Source organism: Syngnathus floridae, chromosome 7 (assembly GCF_059516105.1).
Source record: "Syngnathus floridae isolate MCC-2025c chromosome 7, RoL_Sflo_1.0, whole genome shotgun sequence".
NCBI lineage: Eukaryota > Metazoa > Chordata > Actinopteri > Syngnathiformes > Syngnathidae > Syngnathus > Syngnathus floridae.
The window spans coordinates 6,891,137-6,911,104 of record NC_142419.1 but is presented as its reverse complement, the minus strand read 5'-3'; the positions used below and the strand labels follow the sequence as shown (position 1 = coordinate 6,911,104).

Below are 19,968 nucleotides of genomic sequence, written 5' to 3'. Positions count from 1 at the left end.
CTGAACACTCATAAGACACATGAAAAAAACCCACAAAAGTAAATATTGCAAAAAGTAAACACACACAGGTCAACACAACTTATTCTTGTGCAATGTCACAGCATCATACAACAAATACAGTACACTGGTATGGTTCTTACACATCAAAATGAAAGGACACTAATGCTACCAAGTGGAGCAAAGGCAACATCAAAACAGGCAGAACCTCAAAACCATCCAACCAATATTGCGAAAGATAACATAATACTGAACAATATAGTCTAGGCTCACAATATCCACCAACGTGTTGCTGGAATTTACAGTCTTCCAAAAATGCAACTGACATGCTCTATTAGAACCACTTCAACCAACAGATTAGCTTGAGAGGGCCATGAAATTTTACAGTATGAAATTCACAGCGCTCATTAACAAGGAAATATGTATATACATACATATAAAAGATGTTCAATACAAAAACAGGCTTCTGCCTAGTGCATTATTTCATTTCAACTGACCATATGGCATTTACAGTGATTTGACTTGTAAAAATAAAATTCTATCACTAAAGGTAGTCACACTATTTTACACATGTAAGACACAAGATATGTAAAAAATGTTGACTTATGCAGTTCTGTCATTATGCCTGAGGGTGGTGACTCTGAGAAGAAAACTTTTGGTGCTCTGTCTGTACCGTGCCTGAGTGAAGTAGAAAAGAATGGGGTCCAGAACACTATTCATACTGGCAAACGGTCTGGTGCTCTTATAGATGATAGAAAAGAGGTTTCTGATCTCGCAGGACACACTGGGCAGCGTGCGCACCACCAGGTACGAAGTCTTGGTGAGGTGAAAGGGCAGGAAGCTGATGCAGAAGGCAGCCGCCACCACAATGATCATTTTCACCGCCCTGTCACGTTTGTCCCTTGTCTGTACGTTGTTGACACATCGGTAGGAAACGGGGAGGCACAAGACGTGGGCCATTCTACAGTAGCACATCATCACGCCCATGAAAGGCAAGAGAAAGCCGATGCAGGTGAGGGCCATGCCGTATGGATAGTAGTGCACGGACTGCTTTGGCGTGCTTAAATCGTAACAGACGGTGCGGTTGCGCTGGATCCCCGTTGAGGCAAAATGAAATGTGGGCGCGCACAGGAGGGCCACCACCAGCCACACCGCTCCGCAAATGAGCCACGCCAGCCTCCGGCCCCCTTCCTTGTGCCACACGGCCAGTGGATGACAGATGCCGATATAGCGGTGCACACTGATGCAGGTGAGGAAGAGGATGCTGCCGTGAAGGTTACTGTTATAAGAAGAAAAAAAACAAGACATCATATTTGACTCTAAAACCAGCAAACAATAACGGACTCGTTTTTTTCGTACGTCTTCTAATAACATGAACCTCACCTGTAGAACTGAAACCGGACTAGTTTGCAGGCAAACTCGCCAAAGGGCCAGTAATCATGACTCCCATAGTTATAGATGAGCAGGGGAAGTGACGTCACGTACAGGAAGTCAGCGATGGCCAAGTTGAGCGTGAAGATGTTGTTGCGAGACAGACCGGGCCGCCTCCTCCATATCTTTAGTATGACGACAAAGTTCAGCGGGAGGCCCAGCAGGAAGACAAATGTGTACACGGCCGGAAGGAGGATACGTTTGAAGTCCTCCTTGTAAGTGCAACGTGGAACTCCTTGTCGGCTGACATTAGCGATGACGGCCAGCAGGGCGACAGCTGTCTTTTGATCTGTGGGCTGGACACTTATGTTGAAGACACCCAGGGAGAAGGTTTTGGAGGTCAGACTTTCAGCTGTGAGGGATTCAATAGAATATGGCATCTTCATATCCTGGACAAGAGACAAACAGTCATTCATCTTGCTGCAGTAGGAATATAAATAACCATACAGATATATGAAACGTTTACTTAGTGTGAGTAACAAAATATTTGTACTCTGTTATGTGACAAAACGGCTTAGCAGTGTCAATAATTTCAAAACACTGACACATCAACTCTCTTCAGACAATGATTCAGAGGTATATTTCACAATTCAAAAAGATTGCAGACGTGCAAGCATGTCACTGTCTGCGATTTGGAAGTGTGTGTGTGTGTGTGTGTGTGTGTGTGTGTGTGTGTGTGTGTGTGTGTGTGTGTCGATGTCCGTGTCGATGTGTTTTAATGCTTCTCAGAATGCAATTTCGTAATTCCTGAGTTAGGGAAGTGTGCCAGTGAACGTTAGAACATGTCTCTGCACTGAGCCATAAAGTAGACAATGATTCACTAAGTCCTGTTAAGAACCATTTTGAGAACGGGCGAAATAAAAAACCAATGAAATCACTATTCAGTTAATTTTTTTTTTTTTAGATATATTAATATTACTTCATCTACTGCAGTGCTTTCATTTTGCACAAGTGTAAAATAAAATCAAGGTGAAAGTTAAGTAGTTTGTTCTGTTCCATCCAAAGTGAAGTTCTCCTGTCACCACGATAATGAAAAGCAGTAACATGAAACCAAAGGTCTGATTTCTATCCTGAAATAACCTCATTTTGGCATCGTTCTGGTTTCACCAGTTTTTCACAAGAAAAGAGAAGTGAAAACATGAAACGGCTTTCTGTTCCATTCAAGTCCTCACATGAAAATCAGAAAGCAAAGTAAAAACAAGACCCACTTCTGTGCCTGCCAGTTGAATGAGGCCCAGTAAAAGCGATCTGTTGCCCCACATTCAACTTATGTGTCTCAATACAATTGGCAAAAGATGGGCTGGAGAATGTGGGAATCAATTCCACTCCCTGTCATGTCGTCTTACCAACAGCGACGTGATTGGACCAACGGGGCATGCACCCGTGCACTTAAGTTTTCACTTATTTCCACACAAGGCTCTCGATCTTCTAAAATTCATGCTTGGACCCTGATGTGCCTCATCCAGCTCCAGTAAGGCCTTGTCTAAGCACATCAGCTCCTGAGTGCTCCCTCTGATTAAACCTGCAATCATATAATACAATATATATGAATGACCTTTCTTGTTTGGAGGGGTGGGGTGTCAGATTGATGGCCTGAGGGCTCTGGCTGTGAACTGGGATGCTCGAGGATGCGACATGGAGGATGGGCTCTTTGAGGTTTTCATATTCCTCCTCCACTAATCCTTCATCCTGCTGCACCTCCTCATCCATTTGTTCCAACAGCCGACCCCATTCTCTGGGTTAACCATGACAATGTGACTGTACAAGTGTTCCACACCAATCAGCTCCCATGTAAAAGAACACACATTATAAAACTATCGTATATAAAGTTTTAAATATACACTCCAACAAATACGTTACAGTTAAACTTTTTGGGGGATGGCACTGACCAGCAGATACACTTAAACTTATTTGATAAATAATAAACAAGTTCTTAGCATAGGGGTAGTAGCATAAAAACGTAAAATAATGATAACTGTGACAACAGGTGCGCGTTTACGAGTGGTGCGTTTTCCCCACAGTTAAAATGTCGTGATAACAAGATGCAAGATGCACTTGACACATCTGGTTGTTAAACAGGAATAATGCTTACCTTTATAGACAGTTGTCGATGACTGCTGATGTCTTTCTCCGAATGTTTCCTTCGGGAGGTGCACCGTAAAATGTGGAAAATTAGATCGTGTGCTGATTGGCCAAAAATCGTTGGAGTAAACCTATATCGTGCGCTGATTGGTCGATGTTATGGCGAGCTCCCGACCTGATTGGCCTAAAGTAAGACAGTTGGTGACGCATCCGCATGGTGAGCAAAAAGCGATAAAGATTTGTATAGTTGGGGCAATGTGAGCATTGCAGCGGGGGATTAGCTCAGATGGTAGAGCGCTCGCTTAGCATGCGAGAGGTAGCGGGATCGATGCCCGCATCCTCCAAGCATTTTATTTTATGGGCAGTGCTGGCTTTTAGAATGGTATTATTTACTTTCTAGGCTGGCTACGAGGACTGTACAGCACGGGGGATTAGCTCAAATGGTAGAGCGCTCGCTTAGCATGCGAGAGGTAGCGGGATCGATGCCCGCATCCTCCAAGCCTTTTAATTTTTTGGGTAGTGATATACACTTTTTGGAGTGTTATCCACTTCGGTTTTGGAGTGGTATTATTTAACTTGTCGACTGGCTAAGGCGTTACGTCGGCAGGGGGATTAGCTCAAATGGTAGAGCGCTCGCTTAGCATGCGAGAGGTAGCGGGATCGATGCCCGCATCCTCCAAGCCTTTTAATTTTTTGGGTAGTGATATACACTTTTTGGAGTGGTATTCTCCACTTCGGTTTTGGAGTGGTATTGTTTAACTTGTCGACAGGCTAGGGCGTCACGTCGGCAGGGGGATTAGCTCAAATGGTAGAGCGCTCGCTTAGCATGCGAGAGGTAGCGGGATCGATGCCCGCATCCTCCAGACCATTTAAGTTTGGGTTGGTGATATACACTTTTTAGAGTTGTTTTATCCGTGGTTTTGGAGTATTATTTACCTTGTCAACTGGCCTACAGAAGGTTACAGCACGGGGGATTAGCTCAAATGGTAGAGCGCTCGCTTAGCATGCGAGAGGTAGCGGGATCGATGCCCGCATCCTCCAAGACTTTTAATTTTTGGGTGGTGATATACACTTTTAAGAGTGGTATTCGCCACTTTTGGAGTGGTATTATTTAACTTGTCGATTGGCTAATAGGGAAGGTCAGCAGGGGGGATTAGCTCAAATGGTAGAGCGCTCGCTTAGCATGCGAGAGGTAGCGGGATCGATGCCCGCATCCTCCACAAATTTTTTATTAGAGCGTGCTTATTACCTTCTTAGAGTGATATTACAGGAGCACGAGGGCACGGGGGATTAGCTCAAATGGTAGAGCGCTCGCTTAGCATGCGAGAGGTAGCGGGATCGATGCCCGCATCCTCCAAAGCTTTTAAAATTTTGGTTGGTGACATGCACTTTTTAGAGCGATATTATTCACTTCTTAGTATTCCGTTTTGGAGTGAAATAACTTACGCTGTCAAATGTCCACGTATTCATTGCAGTACGGGGGATTAGCTCAAATGGTAGAGCGCTCGCTTAGCATGCGAGAGGTAGCGGGATCGATGCCCGCATCCTCCAAAGCGTTTAAAATTTTGGTTGGTGACATGCACTTTTTAGAGCGATATTATTCACTTCTTAGTATTCCGTTTTGGAGTGAAATAACTTACGCTGTCAGATGTCCACGTATTCATTGCAGTACGGGGGATTAGCTCAAATGGTAGAGCGCTCGCTTAGCATGCGAGAGGTAGCGGGATCGATGCCCGCATCCTCCATTACCTTTTTTTTTTTTGTGGTATTTTGTCACTTTTTGGAGTTGATATTCGCTTTTTAAGAACAAACATTTTTTCAAGAAAAAAATATACTATACGTTGACAACAGTAACTGGCCGTCGTGAAGCTGGCCCCCCACCCCATGCAAAATTTAAGGAAAATAGTTTGTTTCGTTTGAGCTGGTTTGTGCCGTAAAAAAATTCGTTTGTGCTGCAACGGTTTTTATTTCATGGGTCATCCAGAGTTCACCCGGCCAAATGAACAGGTAACTGACCTGCGTGAAGCTGGCCCCCCACCCCACGCAAACCTGCTGATATCATACTGAAAAATGTTGCATTACATTATATTACAATGAATACAGAAAAATCATGAAAAAAATTATTTAATACAAATGTTTCCTAAAGTGAGTCGCTGACTCGCGTGAAAAGTGGTATCAATTCCCGCTCGATGACGTGCCGATGGGTGCGACAGGTTGTTCGTCTATATACGAATGTGCCCTGCAACTCGCTGGTAAAGTAAAAATTCTGCAAATGCCAAATTGGCTATTGATAATACACAGTCCTTCTGGGGAAAAAAATCTATTAGTCAGCACTTGTGACTTGTATCAGAGTGATAGTTTATGTTGCAAAACCCAGTCAGATGACTGAGATCAGACAAAAGAGAAGTGAAAGAGTTTCATCAGTATGTCTGAATCTCATTATTTCCTCAGAAGCAGGGGGAAAAACCAAGATGCACAATTTTAACATGTATTGGGAATGCCATTTATTTGAATTTTCTCTATGTACCGATGCAGTAATTACAATTATGTGAATAACAAATAAATCATGAGACATTCTTCCTTTTATAGGAAAATTTTAATAGTTATTCAATGTTCTACATTTTACAGTAAATATACAATTACAAACTTGGCTTAGTTATAGTACTAAGATCACTAACTGATCTTACAAAGAAATAACCCAACATAAAAAAAAAAACATAAAAAAAAAAAACAGATTTACACTTCATATCACAAGCCTGACGCAGGTCCTTCACTCTGGACCAAATAGCTAACAAACAAGTCACTTCTCTCAACGCTTAACAGCCGTTGCTGGGTTTTAATTTCCGAACACAACCTTACGGTAAATACCATAGCATGTGCAAACTGGGTACCAAACAAAAACTTCCAAAAGTTGGATTGTTCCTAATACTTGATCCGAGAGGGTTGGATGCAAGTATGCTCTCTTTATTTTTTTTTTTGGGAAGACAAGGAATTTCCACTTTTTGCATCACATTTAGTGTCAAATTGAACCGAGAGTTATCGCTGACAAGTTGAAATTAAAATGCTGCAGCAGAACATCCGAGGTACTACTCACTGTAATAGTAGTGTTTTGATTTGTATTCAAGACTAAAATAAGACTTAGCAACCGCAAGGCAAAACAAAGAAGGAATAAGTGGTGAAACTGGAAAGACAGAGGTTTGCTGAATGGTTTGGTCGCACTTTCACTGTCATCAAAGTGGAACAAAAAAAAAAATCAACGTCAGGGAAAAGAGCCCAGTAAACTGTTTTTTCTTTTTTTTTTCTCCTATAACGCTCAGGACAGAATAAAGAAAGGAAGTACAACAGTATTTCCTCTAAACACATCTAAGTGTTTAACTGTCCATTTTTCATTTAAGTGCAAATTGAAATCAAGGAGAGGCAAGGAATGGAATCTAATAAGGAAGCATAACCATGGAAAACAACTGCTTTGAGCGAATTGTTTTGGGTAATGATCTAAAACAGCAAAGCGGGTCTGCCTCGCTAGCTTCCACATTAAAAGAGGCAATGTGTAAGCACCACAACAAATTTTTGTCTTAAACCTTTTTTTTTAATATATATATAATGGCAACATGGCCAATGATCTAACTACTGTTCATCACTTATTAACATCATCACTGGTGACGTCTGCTGTCTTCATTTGCTCTGTGGTGGATTTATTAAAAAATACCAAAACATGGTGAATTGAGTACAAAGTATGAGTGCCACACATCACAAAATATACAGCTTTTTTTTCTCTTCATGACTATTGTGGTAAAAGCACAACTTAACTTTTTGTAATATCTGTGTATATTTTTCATCACAATAATTAAGACTATTTGCGCAAGGTTTTTATTTCTTCTCAATGTGCCCCATGAGCATTTCATTGTGACAATTTGAGAGGCCAGGGTTCCAATTAAAAGGAAAGCTTGGTCATGGGAGGGCTGTGGCAACTTTTAGATTCCCTGTCATGTTAAATTATATTAGAGGGGGTGACAAAATGGCCACACAAGTGAGCTGTGGCATGGCTTAAAAAAAAAGAAAAAAAGAAAAAGTAGGACAGACGGCAAGAAACCAGCAAGACAAGTTAAAATTTGGACAGGCAATATGCATCAACAACAATGTGAGAAAAGAGGACAGTCATAAAAAAACAAGATTCACAAGAGGCAAGACTTAACAAGAATTCACCAGTTACTTAGGAAAAAAAATAAAGTTACCGAACAACAGTGACATATGGCACAAAGGACGCTGAGGCTTCAGGACAGAGCCAATGGCCCGTCAAACCGACCATGTGTCAATTACCCTCGACACGCATGAAAATAAAAATAAGCGACTTAGGAGGTTTTTATCAATACGTCATGTAGCGGTTGCGTTAACCCTCGCCTTGACACACAGTGACGTCTCCCTTCCCTCAGTCGGATACTGTCGAGGGCAAATAGACTGGAAAGGAGATGGAGCTCAAATAAAATATCAAAAGCACAAACAATAGCTGCCACACGCTTGCAACCATGCTTAGCTAGAAATGCATTATTGTACCACTTGCTGTATAAATATACTGCATTTTTTTTTTTTTAAAACATCCAATGCTATAGTTAAACACCTGAATATTATGCATACCTATTGCGCGGAATTGACCAGAGTGAACAAGTGAAGAAATACTGTCACGTTAAATAAATCCTTCAAAAATATACAATTACTTGTGTTGCAAGAGGGGCCAATTAAAAAACAAACAGATTTTTCTTTTTTCTGATGCAATATTTCTTGAGAGTTAATGCTCTAGTGTAGAAACATTGGTGGGACTAAGAATAACTCAAACACTCAACTTTGTCTTATTTTAATTACAAGAGAGCCTCTCTCACACTCTTGCAATACAAAGCCTAAAGGTACCTGGTACTTAGCATTAAAATATACGACTAGTAAGTATTTTATTTGGTTTATCTAATGTTGTGCAACTGTTCTTCACAAAGTTATTCAAAAGCCAAATTGTTGATATGTTTCTCTTTTTGTTAATGGTCAATATTAAGGCTGCATATAGAGCCTGCAAACTTCTTTTTAAAAGACTACAAGCATTGTTTTTTCTTAAAAAATTCAAAAAGCTGATTAAAGAATCATTTAATGAGGCATTCCCTCTTTTTTATTGCAATATCAGGCCACCTCATCTACTAACCTTTGTGGTAAATGCTCTTAACGTTTTGAGCTATTTCGTTTTTTTGTGAATCCTGAAAATGCCACGCACCTAAATTTTACACATTCCACCAGCCTTTCCTCAGATTGAGAACCAATAACCAAAAAAATGGATTGATAAAAATCTAATTGTCACAGTCAAATATAAGCATGCACTGTTTATTTTATTATATCCTTTTTTGTTTAAATCAACTGGGATTATTTTTTGTGCGGATTATGTATGCGCTCGTCACAAAACAGCAACGATATTTTACTCTTTAAAAGTCAGATTACAGCATTCTTTGAGTACAATGATCCTACCTCGGCCACATTTACGCTTTCACACAATGAACCACTTTAGATATTTTTGCTAGTTAGATGATCTTGCAGGCTTTAATACTGGCTCCAGTGAATTTAAGTATCCTTTATCTTATCAAGTACTTAAAAAACAGAGGCATGTCTGTTACTTTAACTTTAAAATGAATTAAGATTACAAGAAGTTCTTTTTAAATCTGTTTTGCACTCGCACTCTGTAGTCACTTTCAGCGGTATCTTAGCTGTTGTTTAAAATGCGTACGGTTCTGCGCTTGCTGGATGTTTGGTTATTGGTCCTCGTGTCGACGATTATGCAGTCCTTTGCAGGTAAGATTTCACAAATCCAAAATGTCTTGCACTGTGAATGGCCACCAGCCAACACAATCCTTTTAAACTCCCTTCGCCCGCCTTGGATTTTCTTGTGTTGATCAGTAGCATAACTCGGAGTACTGTACACTTAAGTGCCAAAAGGCATTTATGTTTTTCCCCCCAAACACAGGAGCCTGCGCAAGTGACTGTATGCACGATCATCCGCACTGTTCTCACTTCATATTTTAACCTTCGCTGAGCGTATTGGCCGATAAAAAAATCCAACATCAATCACAAAATGTGACCAAGAAATGCTCTTTAGCGCTATTCATGTCACGTGTCACAACATACTAGCCTGCATAGTATGTGGCATGAAGTAGGTGACGGTTTTTAAGCGCACACAAACAAATGATGTTTGTATGCTGCTGAAAGCGGTATACAATTCACATGGAGACAGACAGACAAGACAGACAGATAGTGAGGTGTTGGAAGACAAGTGAAGTTGGACTGAAAGTGAACCAACGCTGATGAGGAAAATGGTGAAAAGGAACTGCTGGTGGAAACATAAAAGGAAATCAAAACAAGGTGAAATTGAATGGAAAAGACAAAAGAATATCAAACAATTTAAAAACCTGCATGAAACCAAATGAAAAATTGGGTATTTAAACCCTGTGCTGATATCTAGTTTTGAGGAAATTTGGCAGCATAAGTCAATATGTCTAGTATTTGCAAAGAGTGAAGGAAATGATATTGAGGAATAAGTGCGCTAAGATTTCCAGCCAACTGAGCAGCAGCCGGCGGGACCACATACACCCCCACCACCCAAACACACACATAAACACACAGGAACAACACTTGTGATTGGTCTGCGTCCTTCTGGAGTTGCAATGACAAAGGAAGTAAGGGGGAAAGAAACCCTGAAAATAATTATAAAAAAAAAAAAAAAAGGTCAAAACACGGCAATGACCGGTTGGCAAATGAGCAGATTTTAAAAAATGAAACGAAATAAAATAAAAGCAGCTTTTGTAAAAATGTTAGAGAATGATATTAAAGTGGCTGTTGCACTTTAGATTTGTTCTGCAGACACGGTGGCGAGTTCCCATGGTTACCGGGAGTCTGGGTCAGATTTGAGCAGTTGCATATGATGGCGGACTCCAGACCTGGAGGAAAATAAGAACAGTGATACAAGTTGGTGACGCATGTACTATCAGCACATTAAAACTCGGATGAATGTGGGGAGAAGAAATGTTATGCAGCTTGGTTGTCAAGGAAACACAAGGGTAGCCACAGAAGAATTGCATATGGAAAGTTAATGAGGAGACTGTCCAGAGAAAAGATGGAAGAGCGGATGCGGCTTGCTTACATAAACTGGTGGGCTCTACCAGTGAGGTGGAACATAGCTGTAGCCAGGTGTGCCCTGGGGCCTGTAAGTGGGCACAGTAACGGGGTGTCCTCCGATAGGGCCATGCTGGGGCGTTGTCAGCAGTGTCCCTTTAGAAAGATAATGAAGTTAAGAAGCGCAAAATAGCTCTTGACGTTTGCCAGTATGGTAATGAAGGATTGTGCTAGTTTGACACCTGCCTTAGATTCATGTATCATTTAGTAAACAGCTAATCTGTGGTACTCTAACACCCCACTTTTACTTGCAGATGCCAAAGCGATGAGAAAAAAAATTCGGGACTAAGTATTACTGGTCCATGCGGCTCAAGCGTGGTCCTACCTGCACTCATAGCCATGGTCGTCCCGGCTACCATCCCCATGGCAGCCATGCCGTTGTTACGAGGAGTGGGTACAGGGACGGGGGCCGGGTAGAGGGCTGTGGAGGGGATGCTGTTTGGTTGCACCACGGTGGTGTGATGTATCACATGTGGCTGAGCTGCATACACCGGTTGGGTATAATATGCACCCTGGAGAGGAAGATGTTCATCATTTGCAGAGGAAATACCCTGGCTCAAGTATTTGATATGTTCTTCTGAAGGCCCCTTACCTGTGTGTACAGGTTCTGCTGTGGATAGGCACTGCGGATGGGGTACATAGCTGTCGGGTATGGTGTCGGGGTTGGGGTATAGGGAGGAGGAGCGCCATTTGACTGAGTAGGTGGCACTTTGTATGGAGTGCCCGCTGCAGTGTATCCTGGGAAGAAAGAAAAAAAAGAGCATTAACGTAAATTCAATTTGAGTCAACATTGTCAGGCTAGATGAGCAAAGATTTAAAAAACAAAAACAAAACAAAAAAAAACAAGTGCTGACATGGTCAGCTCTGCTTTATTGTAAAATCAATGACTTCCCCTGACAACGAAAACATACAGTGCAAGGGAATACATCTTTATTTATATAGCGCTTTCACACCAGCTGCCGCTATTAACAAAGCACTTTAGAAAAGGCGATGTGAAATAAGCACTATGAAAAACTGTGTAAATATCTTATGCAGGTGGTGTGGACAATAGAAATTTGCATGTTTATTAATCCACTCATCTTAAAATGCTCCAAACTGCCCCTGGATGGTGGCATTTTGCCCCTAAGTTATTCATCAACTTGCACATGTGTGACCAGTAAATATGTTCATTTTCATTACTGGATAATATTTTTTTTTGATGACACACTTCTGCTCCACACTTCAGTCCATTTATCAGTAACGTGGTGAAGAGGAGTGGAAAGGTGAATATTTTACTTTACGATTACAGCATGGGTACCAACATTTTGAGGTTAGGGGCCACTGTGCTTCTAGTTAACAAAAAAGGTTAATCTGGAGTCCCATCTTTAATTAAGGCAAGCGTAAAATTTATATCGCGTGAATCTCAATTCAAGAAAATTATGAAAGGAGGTGCATTTTATTAAGAAACCTGCAGATGGTGCACTGCTGCTGTTTTCTCTCTTTTTTTTTGGGGGGGTCATGAAAACGTCGTTGACGGCACTTAAAAACACATTTGAAGATAGCACAGAAGTGATACATTTAACACCGTGGCAATGAGGCAAGACATTGGGCATGAGTAATAATAGCTTACGACCAGCGCTGTATGACAGTCTGGAGAGTGTACATTGTTGGATGTAGTACCGCAGAATGGCCACTCGGAGGAGCCTGAAGGTCAAACACGTTGCTAGCTAGTGCTGCACTGCTTATGAAAGCAGCTTCCCTTGCACAAGGACAAGGGAACAAAGAGATGCAGGAGCTCTTCTTGCTCTCACTTTCTGTGTATGCGTGCTTCTAAAAAGACCATATATTTTAACTATACTATGATGCACGCATGGTAAGGATGTGTTCATTTATTTTACTGTTGTGACAAATATATATATTACCAGTCATTACTGACGGAAATCATTACCGGAGCACATTCTTTTTTTTTTTTCCATGCATACAAATTTTACATTTATTCAATGGCGTGAGTGTTGCGAGAAAACACCTGGCAACTTTGTATCATGAACATCATTAAATATTTGAATCAATTTTAGCTTTTGCATTTTAAGAGTAATTGTAGTAACCAGTTTTTCAATTTAATGCTGTTGGTGATTTTGTGGCACCCACAGGAGACTCCAGCGCTCATAGCATTTACCTAATTAGAGAGTAGTTCTAACTGGACTAACTTGGGTTAATTTCAAGGAAAAATGCTGTTTAGAGCTTTTGGGCAGTCTGAATAATTCATGGTTCTACCTTCAAGTATTTCAGCATGTGATCTCAGCCATCTTTGTGGAGTTTGTAGGAACGTGTCAACCGAAAAAAAATAGCCCTTTGTCAACGCGTCAGACAGACTGGACTCACCAGGTGGATACCCGGGGCTTCCTGTTTGATATAGGTTTGGTGTATATGTGGGTGCCGTGGTGGGATACCCTCCTGGATAGCCTGCTGGACATAACAAGGAGAGACAGAGATTAAAACAAGCAGGGAAATGACACACAAACACACATATGGGAAGTGTTTGGATTAGAGAGATGCACACAGATGGCGCTCATTAAAAAGAATGTCTGAATTAGAAATCCTGTCCGACAGGCAGCCAATATGCACCGACCGCGTAAATAAGACACACTTGACAGGAAGACGTAGGAGGGGACAATTCAGACATATTAGCAATACACGGAGAAACGCGCATGAGGGTTTATAAACATGCAATACAAATGCCTCCCACATACCAGTGAAGGAAAGTAGCAGACGTAATTTCTGGTACAGAACAAATCATAGATGCCAACCGCTATCATCATCTCTCAGGAACATTGTGGATTTTTTTTTTGTCAGGAACATTTTGCATTTTTTCAGGAGCATTTTAATTTTATCAGGAACATTTGCATCTCAGCCAAAACAACAAATGTGCTGCCTGAAAAATTCTGAACGATATGAATATTTTTAGTCCATCTACTTTAGTTTGGAGTGACAAAATATCAACATCCTGCTTGTTTTTATTTCAGTGTTGATTTATTCAATACGATGTGGCATTTTTTTGGTTAATTATACAATAATGTAGTGACAGATACCAGTGTAGTCAAATATGAATTCATTAAAAAGTAAAAAAAAAAAAAAAAAAAAAAGAATATTTAAAATACATGAATGCCCTGTGAGTCAATCCCACATTTAAAATAAAATAGAAATAGTTTTTACTGGCTTCTGATTTCAAAGCTAGTTGTGTTTTATGAATTTACTGTTCATAGGTGGTTACTGGAGGAAAAGTAAAGGAGACAAGAAAAGCAAGATCACATTGTGGTGAATAACTAGTTCCTTGGAAGGGATTAGCGTCCACTGTCATTTTTTAAATTCAGGGCAAGTGATGTTGAACAAGATACTGTACCAGCAAATGTTTGAATTGTCTTACTTGCAAAGGCCATGTTCTTGGGGTTCCCATAGGGGGTTCCAGGTTGAACAGGGCTGTAGACTGGATTCATGGCTGAAGACAACCTGTTTTTGCTTAAACGATGTGAAACAGAGAAAAACGTGACATAATGAAAGATAAGGTTAGAGTAAAAATAGAAAAAAGACATTTTTGCATTATACACACAAACAAATCCCAAACCAACATTCTTATCTAGTCAAACATCCAACCAAAGGATTTTGCCAGTGTACTTTAATCGAAATCCCTCGTAAATGATCAGACATCAAAGTAAGCTGAGCAAAACGCAAAGAAATGCTGAGTACTAAAGAGAAAGAATGAGGCCCGCTGGTTATGCTAATGGCTGTGTGGCGGCAAAGACAGACGTTACACTTACCTCCCTCAAAGAAAATATCGGCACGGGCAAGTGTGTGTTAGTGTGTGCAAGCGTGTAGATGTGTGCCGCGTACCTCTTGTGCGTGTCTGGTTGATACATGAAACTGAATTTGTCTGTGGGATGCCCGCTCGCCATTTCTTGCTGTATGCAAATGAGGAAGGAGTGGAAGTGGATATGCAAATCTGAAATTAAAACAGTGAGAGTCCATGATTACAACAAACACAAGAGAAGGGGGGGGGGGGGGGGGAACTAAAATGCAAGGCAAAGAAAACAGGGAAAAAAAGCAAGCGGTTGTGTATCGAGCATGTGAGTGAGTGCGAGTGCGGTGGTCACCGTTGTGTCTTCAACAGCACAAAAACGGAAGAAATTGATTTTAACAAAACTGTCCTCAACACTATTTTATGCTTGCAGTATCCTTTAAACCACCAATGATTGCTCAATGATAGCTAACAAATGTAAAACCAAAAAAAAAAAAACACCCTAAAATATACCTAAATGTGTAACATTTCCCTCGACTTTCGAGGCAGATCTGGGGAGTTACACATGAGGCTCATTTGTTGAATTTTGCTTAAATGGGGGATTAAACAAGAATGATGGACCTTTTTCCAAGTGCATTGAAACTGTCTTTAAGACGGTGACACTCACTTCTTCAGAGCTGCTGCCCATTCTTGACTTGTATGACACGAGATCAACATATTCAATCGCAATGTCTCCATTTAACGATTTCATTGCACCTAATGAAATGTACACTTGACCTGTTTTCCGAAGTAGTCAAAAATTGCAATTATAATAGATATAATCACAGTGTGATCCAATGAAACAAATTTAGTTGGTCTTGTAAGGTGGAGTTATCAGAAAAAACACAATGAAAGATTTTGAAAGCCTCTGTCCTGGTTGTTTTGTCTGTTTGCTTGTGTCTGTTTTGGTGTGCGTGCATGTGGGATTGAGTGCATTCATTCAAAGCAGTGAATTCAAAATCCACACAATGAAAAAGCACAAGATGTGAGCAGACAACTCAAGAAAATGAACATTGTGCAAAATCTTAAATCGCAACATGAATATGCATAGCAGTGACAGCACTATACACAAATAAAAATAAAATAAAAGAAACATCAAGCCATGAATGCCTGGTGTGGTGTAAATACAAATTTGGGTTACTTTAGAGAAACATGACACTGATTGTGATCTAGTATCCTATATTGTGTATGCTTCCATGTATGCACTTCTGTGGAATGGGAAAATGCATATTAATCAATTTAGGCTTCTTGCTTCTTCACAGCTAGTCAAAACATTTTCCTTACTGCAGCGTTATTATGACATCCTAATTATGCAACAATAAAAACTACAAAAACAAGACACCAGTCATAAACAGAATACCAATAAAGCACCTTTCCGAAAATGGCATTAATGTGGTCCACGTGAGTTATAATGTGTATGTCAAAAGAGTGGGAACATAGCTCATTAATACAGGCCAAGCAGCAAAGATAACCCTGAGGTCATACCCATCCAATACAGCGCCTACCAATTACAGATGATGTCAATGGACGACGAGATATGTGCATGGACTAAGGTGTTGCGGAGTGAATGAACGAAAACAAAAGGGGCACCCAATTGAGCCTAATAAACCTCTACGTGTGTGTGTGTGTGTGTGTGTGTGTGTGTGTGTGTGTGTGTGTGTGTGTGTGTGCGCGTGTGTGACTGCAAACACACACACGCCTGTGCTGAATGTCTGATAAGTGGGAGTGTCTAACGACAACTGCCTTTGTTTCACTGCGTGTCCAGTCAAGCTTCTTCTAATGAAAAGATGCTCTATTCAACAATCACTATTCAAACCCAAAGTGAGCTTGTTACTGACATTCCCAGTCAATCAGCAGAATATTGCCACAAATATGCAACTCAATGAGGATTTGTTTACAGTGATGCCTTGACTTGCGAGGTTCATACATCCATGCTCGTCAACACTTCAATCTCAAATCCTCTGTTGACTCCGAAAAGGATCAGCGCTATTTTATTGAATGACTGCTCACTGGCATTCACAATGAGCTCCACCTGTTGTAGGCTTAACCTGAAATCTTCCTCAGAATTTAGTTTGGCTTCGACTCTATTAGTGGGACTTCATTTGGGATGAACTCATAAGCTCTGGCCTCAAGGCATGATGATCAAACACAGCCAGCGAGCCTCCATGCTAAGTTGCTAAAACAGCTGGGGGTTTTGTGCTGCGCGTTTGCCAATGCTGCGCATCTGAGCTTTGACATGTTGCTGAGTACGCCTGCATATTTTCTCTTTAATAGTGTACTGTTTGTGTGTGTCTGGAAATAATCATGAGGATTCCACCCCATAAAAGGGAGCTCCTTGTAGCCCCGAGGGACAAGAGAGATTAATAATGAGAAGAGCAAAGAAGGGAGAGCGAAATATTGTTAAAAGAATGAAAGAATTCAAGCGCGCACACACATGCAGCAGCCATTGGTGGTGAACGTGTATGATACATTGCAACCCCCCTATCCTCCCACATAATACCTCACTCGGCATCTATTCTTACAGTAACAAATCAAAAGCAGTGGGCGTAATCACACTTCCACGTAAGAGAGAATAGAACACACCAGTTTCAACAATCCAACACAAAGAAACATCCTCGAGACCAGCAGTCCGCCCCCTGACCTTTTTTTTTTGGCATGACAAACCATGCTCTGCTCAAAAACAAAAAGAGTAGTTATCTATTGATCTTATTGTATTTATGGCTGCTGCTTGTGGTCTGTGAGAAGAAAAAAAAATCCATGACACAACGTTCAGGTGCAGGTATCAAAGGTTGACTCCTGCTGTCTGAACAATAGAACTTGCCTTGCAGCAAGCAGTTCCCAACACACAGCTCTAGGCTATTTCAGATCTAGGACACCGTTAGACACATTGGGACACATGTCCCATTCTCGCCGCGCTGCTTTTCACCTACCTCGCCATTCTCCTCTCCAAAAGCAGCTCATCAGTCACACACCTCTAGGGCCCGCATCCCTTCATTATGTTCATGCTTTCCAGCCTGCTGAATTGTGAACCCACCTACACGGTGACTTGAATTTCCATTTAAGATACTCTCCACTTTGGGAGGAGAGCCATAAATATTCCTAAAATTTAACAAGTATTTGTTCCACTCCAGACATGATCCCTTTGAGATATACATTCCAGCAAATGTGCTTATTTGGGTTAAAAATATATACAGTGTATTCAAAATTAAAATTATGAAATCTAACAATATGCAGTTGTATTATTTTGTCATGTGGAGCCACTTTTGCACCAGAAAAAAAATAACAGCACAACAAACACATAGATAAATATTTAATTGACCCGAAGAATGATTGATAACAGCCACAACCCATAGCCAAATTTCAACCAGCACCAAATTGCAAAATTATGTACAGTTAACAAAAGACACAAGACAAGGAGCAAGGTGAAAACTGACGACTGGGAGTGTATTGTTCTCTAATCTACAAAAAAACAACAACACATTGAGTGCTTGAACCACATGGGAATGAAGTGGTGCTCAAACAGTCTGTTATGGGACCAGCCTCTCATTACATTAAAAACCTCCTGGCTTTCGAGGCTTGACAGTTTTACAGCCACTTTGTACAGCCCACCATTCACACACATGAGGCTGCAAACAATGCACCCCCCCCCAAAAAAAACATCATAACATGCTCCACACATTCTGTTTTGACTCCTTCAGGACGAAGAAGAAAAAGATCAAATTAAATTTGCCTCTCACACTGACATGTTGAGAGCTCAGTATGAGCAGACTTTGACTTAATGAATGAAAATGACTTGCATATTGAAAATACTAATCACATATATTCCTGCAATGTAGCCCTTGAATTTAACCAAATTGGCAGCAGTGCAGCACTCTTAATGAATTTCATCTATTGACTCACAATATATGTATGAATAAATATATATTAGGAATATTTTGGATTCTACATTTGACAATCTTGTAAACAAGAGGTCCGTGTGGATGTAGCTTTCATTCCCACAATGACTGGCAAAATGGAGCATAAGAAGCAAATGTCTGCTCAATTTGTGCACTCAATTTTGCCACGATTGTTTCAGTTATCAATAAACTATTAAAGCCGTACAATGAGCAATTTAAATTCTTTACGATTGACTCAGCTATTGTTATTCATAATTACTTGACGATTAAAAAAAATACTCGAAAATGAACTAACTGAATGTGATGAAAAACAGCATCGTTAGTAGTTTTGAAATTATTCAAGGTTTGGACCTTTTTGGGTGTAAAGTTGGTACATGGAACCATTATGTTTTGTAAATTGATGATAAAATGTCGTAGCACGAACCGAACCAAACTATCAAGTTGTAGCATTAACTGGGTCATTAAATACTGTTCTAAAGCTCTGATATATAATGAATGCGAGAGTTAAAGAGATCCAGGTGAAATCGGTGCGTACACATGGTTACAGTTTGCTACAGTTTAAAATAGCAGAACAGAAACAAAACAAACGGTCGACAGCATTCCTCATCAGATTGGCTCACGTTTTTCTTATTACATCCCCGTCGTGGGTTCATGTTTTTTCTTATCTATCCCAACGTAGCACGCAACTGGGCAGTGCGTCACATTCCAAAGATAGCAAGCAACGCCAAAACAGCCACTGGTGGACAAAAATGGTCACACTCAAACAAGCTCAATACACCATTTTGAATATCAACTCGGAGATGCCATCTTGCCAATTATCACCACGTTAGCAACGCAGTACACGCGTGGCTTTCTCCTTGCATTCCGTGGCAGTTCATGCAGGAATCTGCGTAAAGGCTCACTCATAATATGCCAATGTTAGCTTAGCGAAGTAAACCGCTGTAGCATCCCTGCATCTTTCCTTCTGCACGTTCAAATAGCTAATCAGCGGGTTAGCTGGAGTAAGATTAGCAGATGACTAATAGAAAGGGGGGGGGGGGACCGCAGTGGGCCACGCCGGACAAGACCAGAAAAACACATTTTAACGCCCCGTTGACAAACTTCTCCCACTAAAGCCGCTGCGATCCTCCAACTACTTTCCCTTCCATTCTGATCTTTCAGCTAGCCTGCTTCGCCAAGCTAGCCCGCTAATTCCCAAAACAGCCAACGCGGAGGACAATTGGGGCTCCACCAGGAAAAGAAAGAGCCTCAAAACAAACAACACGGACGTGGGTGTCCTCCCCCACACGCGGCGACAACGACACTTACCAACGTCACTTGGTCGAAGAAAAAGAGTTTTTTTTTCTTTCTCACTCCCGCGCGTGATGGGAACCAGTGTAGTCGTCTTTCTCTCGCGTGGACTTTTGCCTCGGGTCGGTGCGGGCTGGCTGAGCTCGAGCTGCGTTTGAGTGGGCCCAGTGGCGCTGCTACAGACGCGGCCGACGAGTGGGGGATGGGGGATGCACTGTCGGGAGGGAGGGAGGGGAGGAAGGAGCGAGGGATGGTGAGATGGAT

At 41.2% G+C, this 19,968-nt stretch overlaps 2 protein-coding genes and 9 non-coding genes across 18 annotated transcripts; 9 read left to right on the top strand and 2 right to left on the bottom strand.

The window, feature by feature from the left end:
* Nucleotides 1-69: 69 nt before the first annotated feature.
* On the bottom strand, nucleotides 70-3,584 carry p2ry6 (pyrimidinergic receptor P2Y6). Of its 3 annotated transcripts, XM_088380856.1 has the most exons (4): nucleotides 3,521-3,584; nucleotides 2,775-2,950; nucleotides 1,381-1,817; nucleotides 70-1,276 (listed from the first exon to the last, which is right to left on the bottom strand). In XM_088380856.1, the coding sequence occupies exons 3-4, from the start codon at nucleotides 1,812-1,814 to the stop codon at nucleotides 601-603; spliced, it is 1,110 nt and encodes a 369-aa protein (XP_088236982.1). In that variant the 5' UTR covers nucleotides 1,815-1,817; nucleotides 2,775-2,950; nucleotides 3,521-3,584; the 3' UTR covers nucleotides 70-600. The 3 variants fall into 3 exon arrangements, with proteins under 3 accessions (XP_088236982.1, XP_088236983.1, XP_088236984.1); XM_088380857.1 differs by lacking the exon at nucleotides 2,775-2,950 and having other exon boundaries at nucleotides 3,521-3,551; XM_088380858.1 differs by lacking the exons at nucleotides 2,775-2,950; nucleotides 3,521-3,584 and having other exon boundaries at nucleotides 1,381-1,553; nucleotides 1,628-1,812.
* A 197-nt stretch (nucleotides 3,585-3,781) lies between these two features.
* trnaa-agc (transfer RNA alanine (anticodon AGC)) lies at nucleotides 3,782-3,854 on the top strand. Its single transcript has one exon. It is a non-coding gene; the product is annotated as a tRNA-Ala (tRNA).
* An 81-nt stretch (nucleotides 3,855-3,935) lies between these two features.
* On the top strand, nucleotides 3,936-4,008 carry trnaa-agc (transfer RNA alanine (anticodon AGC)). Its single transcript has one exon. It is a non-coding gene; the product is annotated as a tRNA-Ala (tRNA).
* Nucleotides 4,009-4,116: 108 nt separating this feature from the next.
* On the top strand, nucleotides 4,117-4,189 carry trnaa-agc (transfer RNA alanine (anticodon AGC)). The gene has a single exon. It is a non-coding gene; the product is annotated as a tRNA-Ala (tRNA).
* A 111-nt stretch (nucleotides 4,190-4,300) lies between these two features.
* Nucleotides 4,301-4,373, top strand: trnaa-agc (transfer RNA alanine (anticodon AGC)). The gene has a single exon. It is a non-coding gene; the product is annotated as a tRNA-Ala (tRNA).
* A 105-nt stretch (nucleotides 4,374-4,478) lies between these two features.
* trnaa-agc (transfer RNA alanine (anticodon AGC)) lies at nucleotides 4,479-4,551 on the top strand. Its single transcript has one exon. It is a non-coding gene; the product is annotated as a tRNA-Ala (tRNA).
* A 106-nt stretch (nucleotides 4,552-4,657) lies between these two features.
* On the top strand, nucleotides 4,658-4,730 carry trnaa-agc (transfer RNA alanine (anticodon AGC)). Its single transcript has one exon. It is a non-coding gene; the product is annotated as a tRNA-Ala (tRNA).
* Nucleotides 4,731-4,794: 64 nt separating this feature from the next.
* Nucleotides 4,795-4,867, top strand: trnaa-agc (transfer RNA alanine (anticodon AGC)). Its single transcript has one exon. It is a non-coding gene; the product is annotated as a tRNA-Ala (tRNA).
* A 121-nt stretch (nucleotides 4,868-4,988) lies between these two features.
* Nucleotides 4,989-5,061, top strand: trnaa-agc (transfer RNA alanine (anticodon AGC)). Its single transcript has one exon. It is a non-coding gene; the product is annotated as a tRNA-Ala (tRNA).
* Nucleotides 5,062-5,182: 121 nt separating this feature from the next.
* On the top strand, nucleotides 5,183-5,255 carry trnaa-agc (transfer RNA alanine (anticodon AGC)). Its single transcript has one exon. It is a non-coding gene; the product is annotated as a tRNA-Ala (tRNA).
* Nucleotides 5,256-6,084: 829 nt separating this feature from the next.
* fam168a (family with sequence similarity 168 member A) lies at nucleotides 6,085-19,919 on the bottom strand. 6 transcript variants are annotated; one of them, XM_088381266.1, is made up of 8 exons: nucleotides 19,723-19,919; nucleotides 14,575-14,683; nucleotides 14,111-14,202; nucleotides 13,069-13,149; nucleotides 11,300-11,445; nucleotides 11,033-11,219; nucleotides 10,676-10,803; nucleotides 6,085-10,472 (listed from the first exon to the last, which is right to left on the bottom strand). In XM_088381266.1, exons 2-7 carry the CDS (start codon nucleotides 14,634-14,636, stop codon nucleotides 10,691-10,693), a joined length of 681 nt encoding a protein of 226 aa, XP_088237392.1. In that variant the 5' UTR covers nucleotides 14,637-14,683; nucleotides 19,723-19,919; the 3' UTR covers nucleotides 6,085-10,472; nucleotides 10,676-10,690. The 6 variants fall into 6 exon arrangements, with proteins under 6 accessions (XP_088237392.1, XP_088237393.1, XP_088237394.1 ...); XM_088381267.1 differs by having other exon boundaries at nucleotides 13,069-13,152; nucleotides 14,111-14,193; XM_088381268.1 differs by having other exon boundaries at nucleotides 14,111-14,193.
* Nucleotides 19,920-19,968: the final 49 nt, after the last annotated feature.

What these genes read in the sequence shown, in the direction of transcription:
- fam168a (XM_088381265.1), bottom strand. Translation starts at nt 14,636, where the DNA reads ATGGCGAGCGGGCATCCCACAGACAAATTCAGTTTCATGTATCAACCA. An exon ending in CAACCAGACACGCACAAGAG is followed by an intron (nt 14,203 to 14,574) that starts GTACGCGGCACA and finishes ACATCGTTTAAG; the next exon opens with CAAAAACAGGTTGTCTTCAG. An exon ending in GACCATGGCTATGAGTGCAG is followed by an intron (nt 10,804 to 11,032) that starts GTAGGACCACGC and finishes ATCTTTCTAAAG; the next exon opens with GGACACTGCTGACAACGCCC.
- p2ry6 (XM_088380856.1), bottom strand. Translation starts at nt 1,814, where the DNA reads ATGAAGATGCCATATTCTATTGAATCCCTCACAGCTGAAAGTCTGACC. An exon ending in GTCCGGTTTCAGTTCTACAG is followed by an intron (nt 1,277 to 1,380) that starts GTGAGGTTCATG and finishes TTCTTATAACAG; the next exon opens with TAACCTTCACGGCAGCATCC.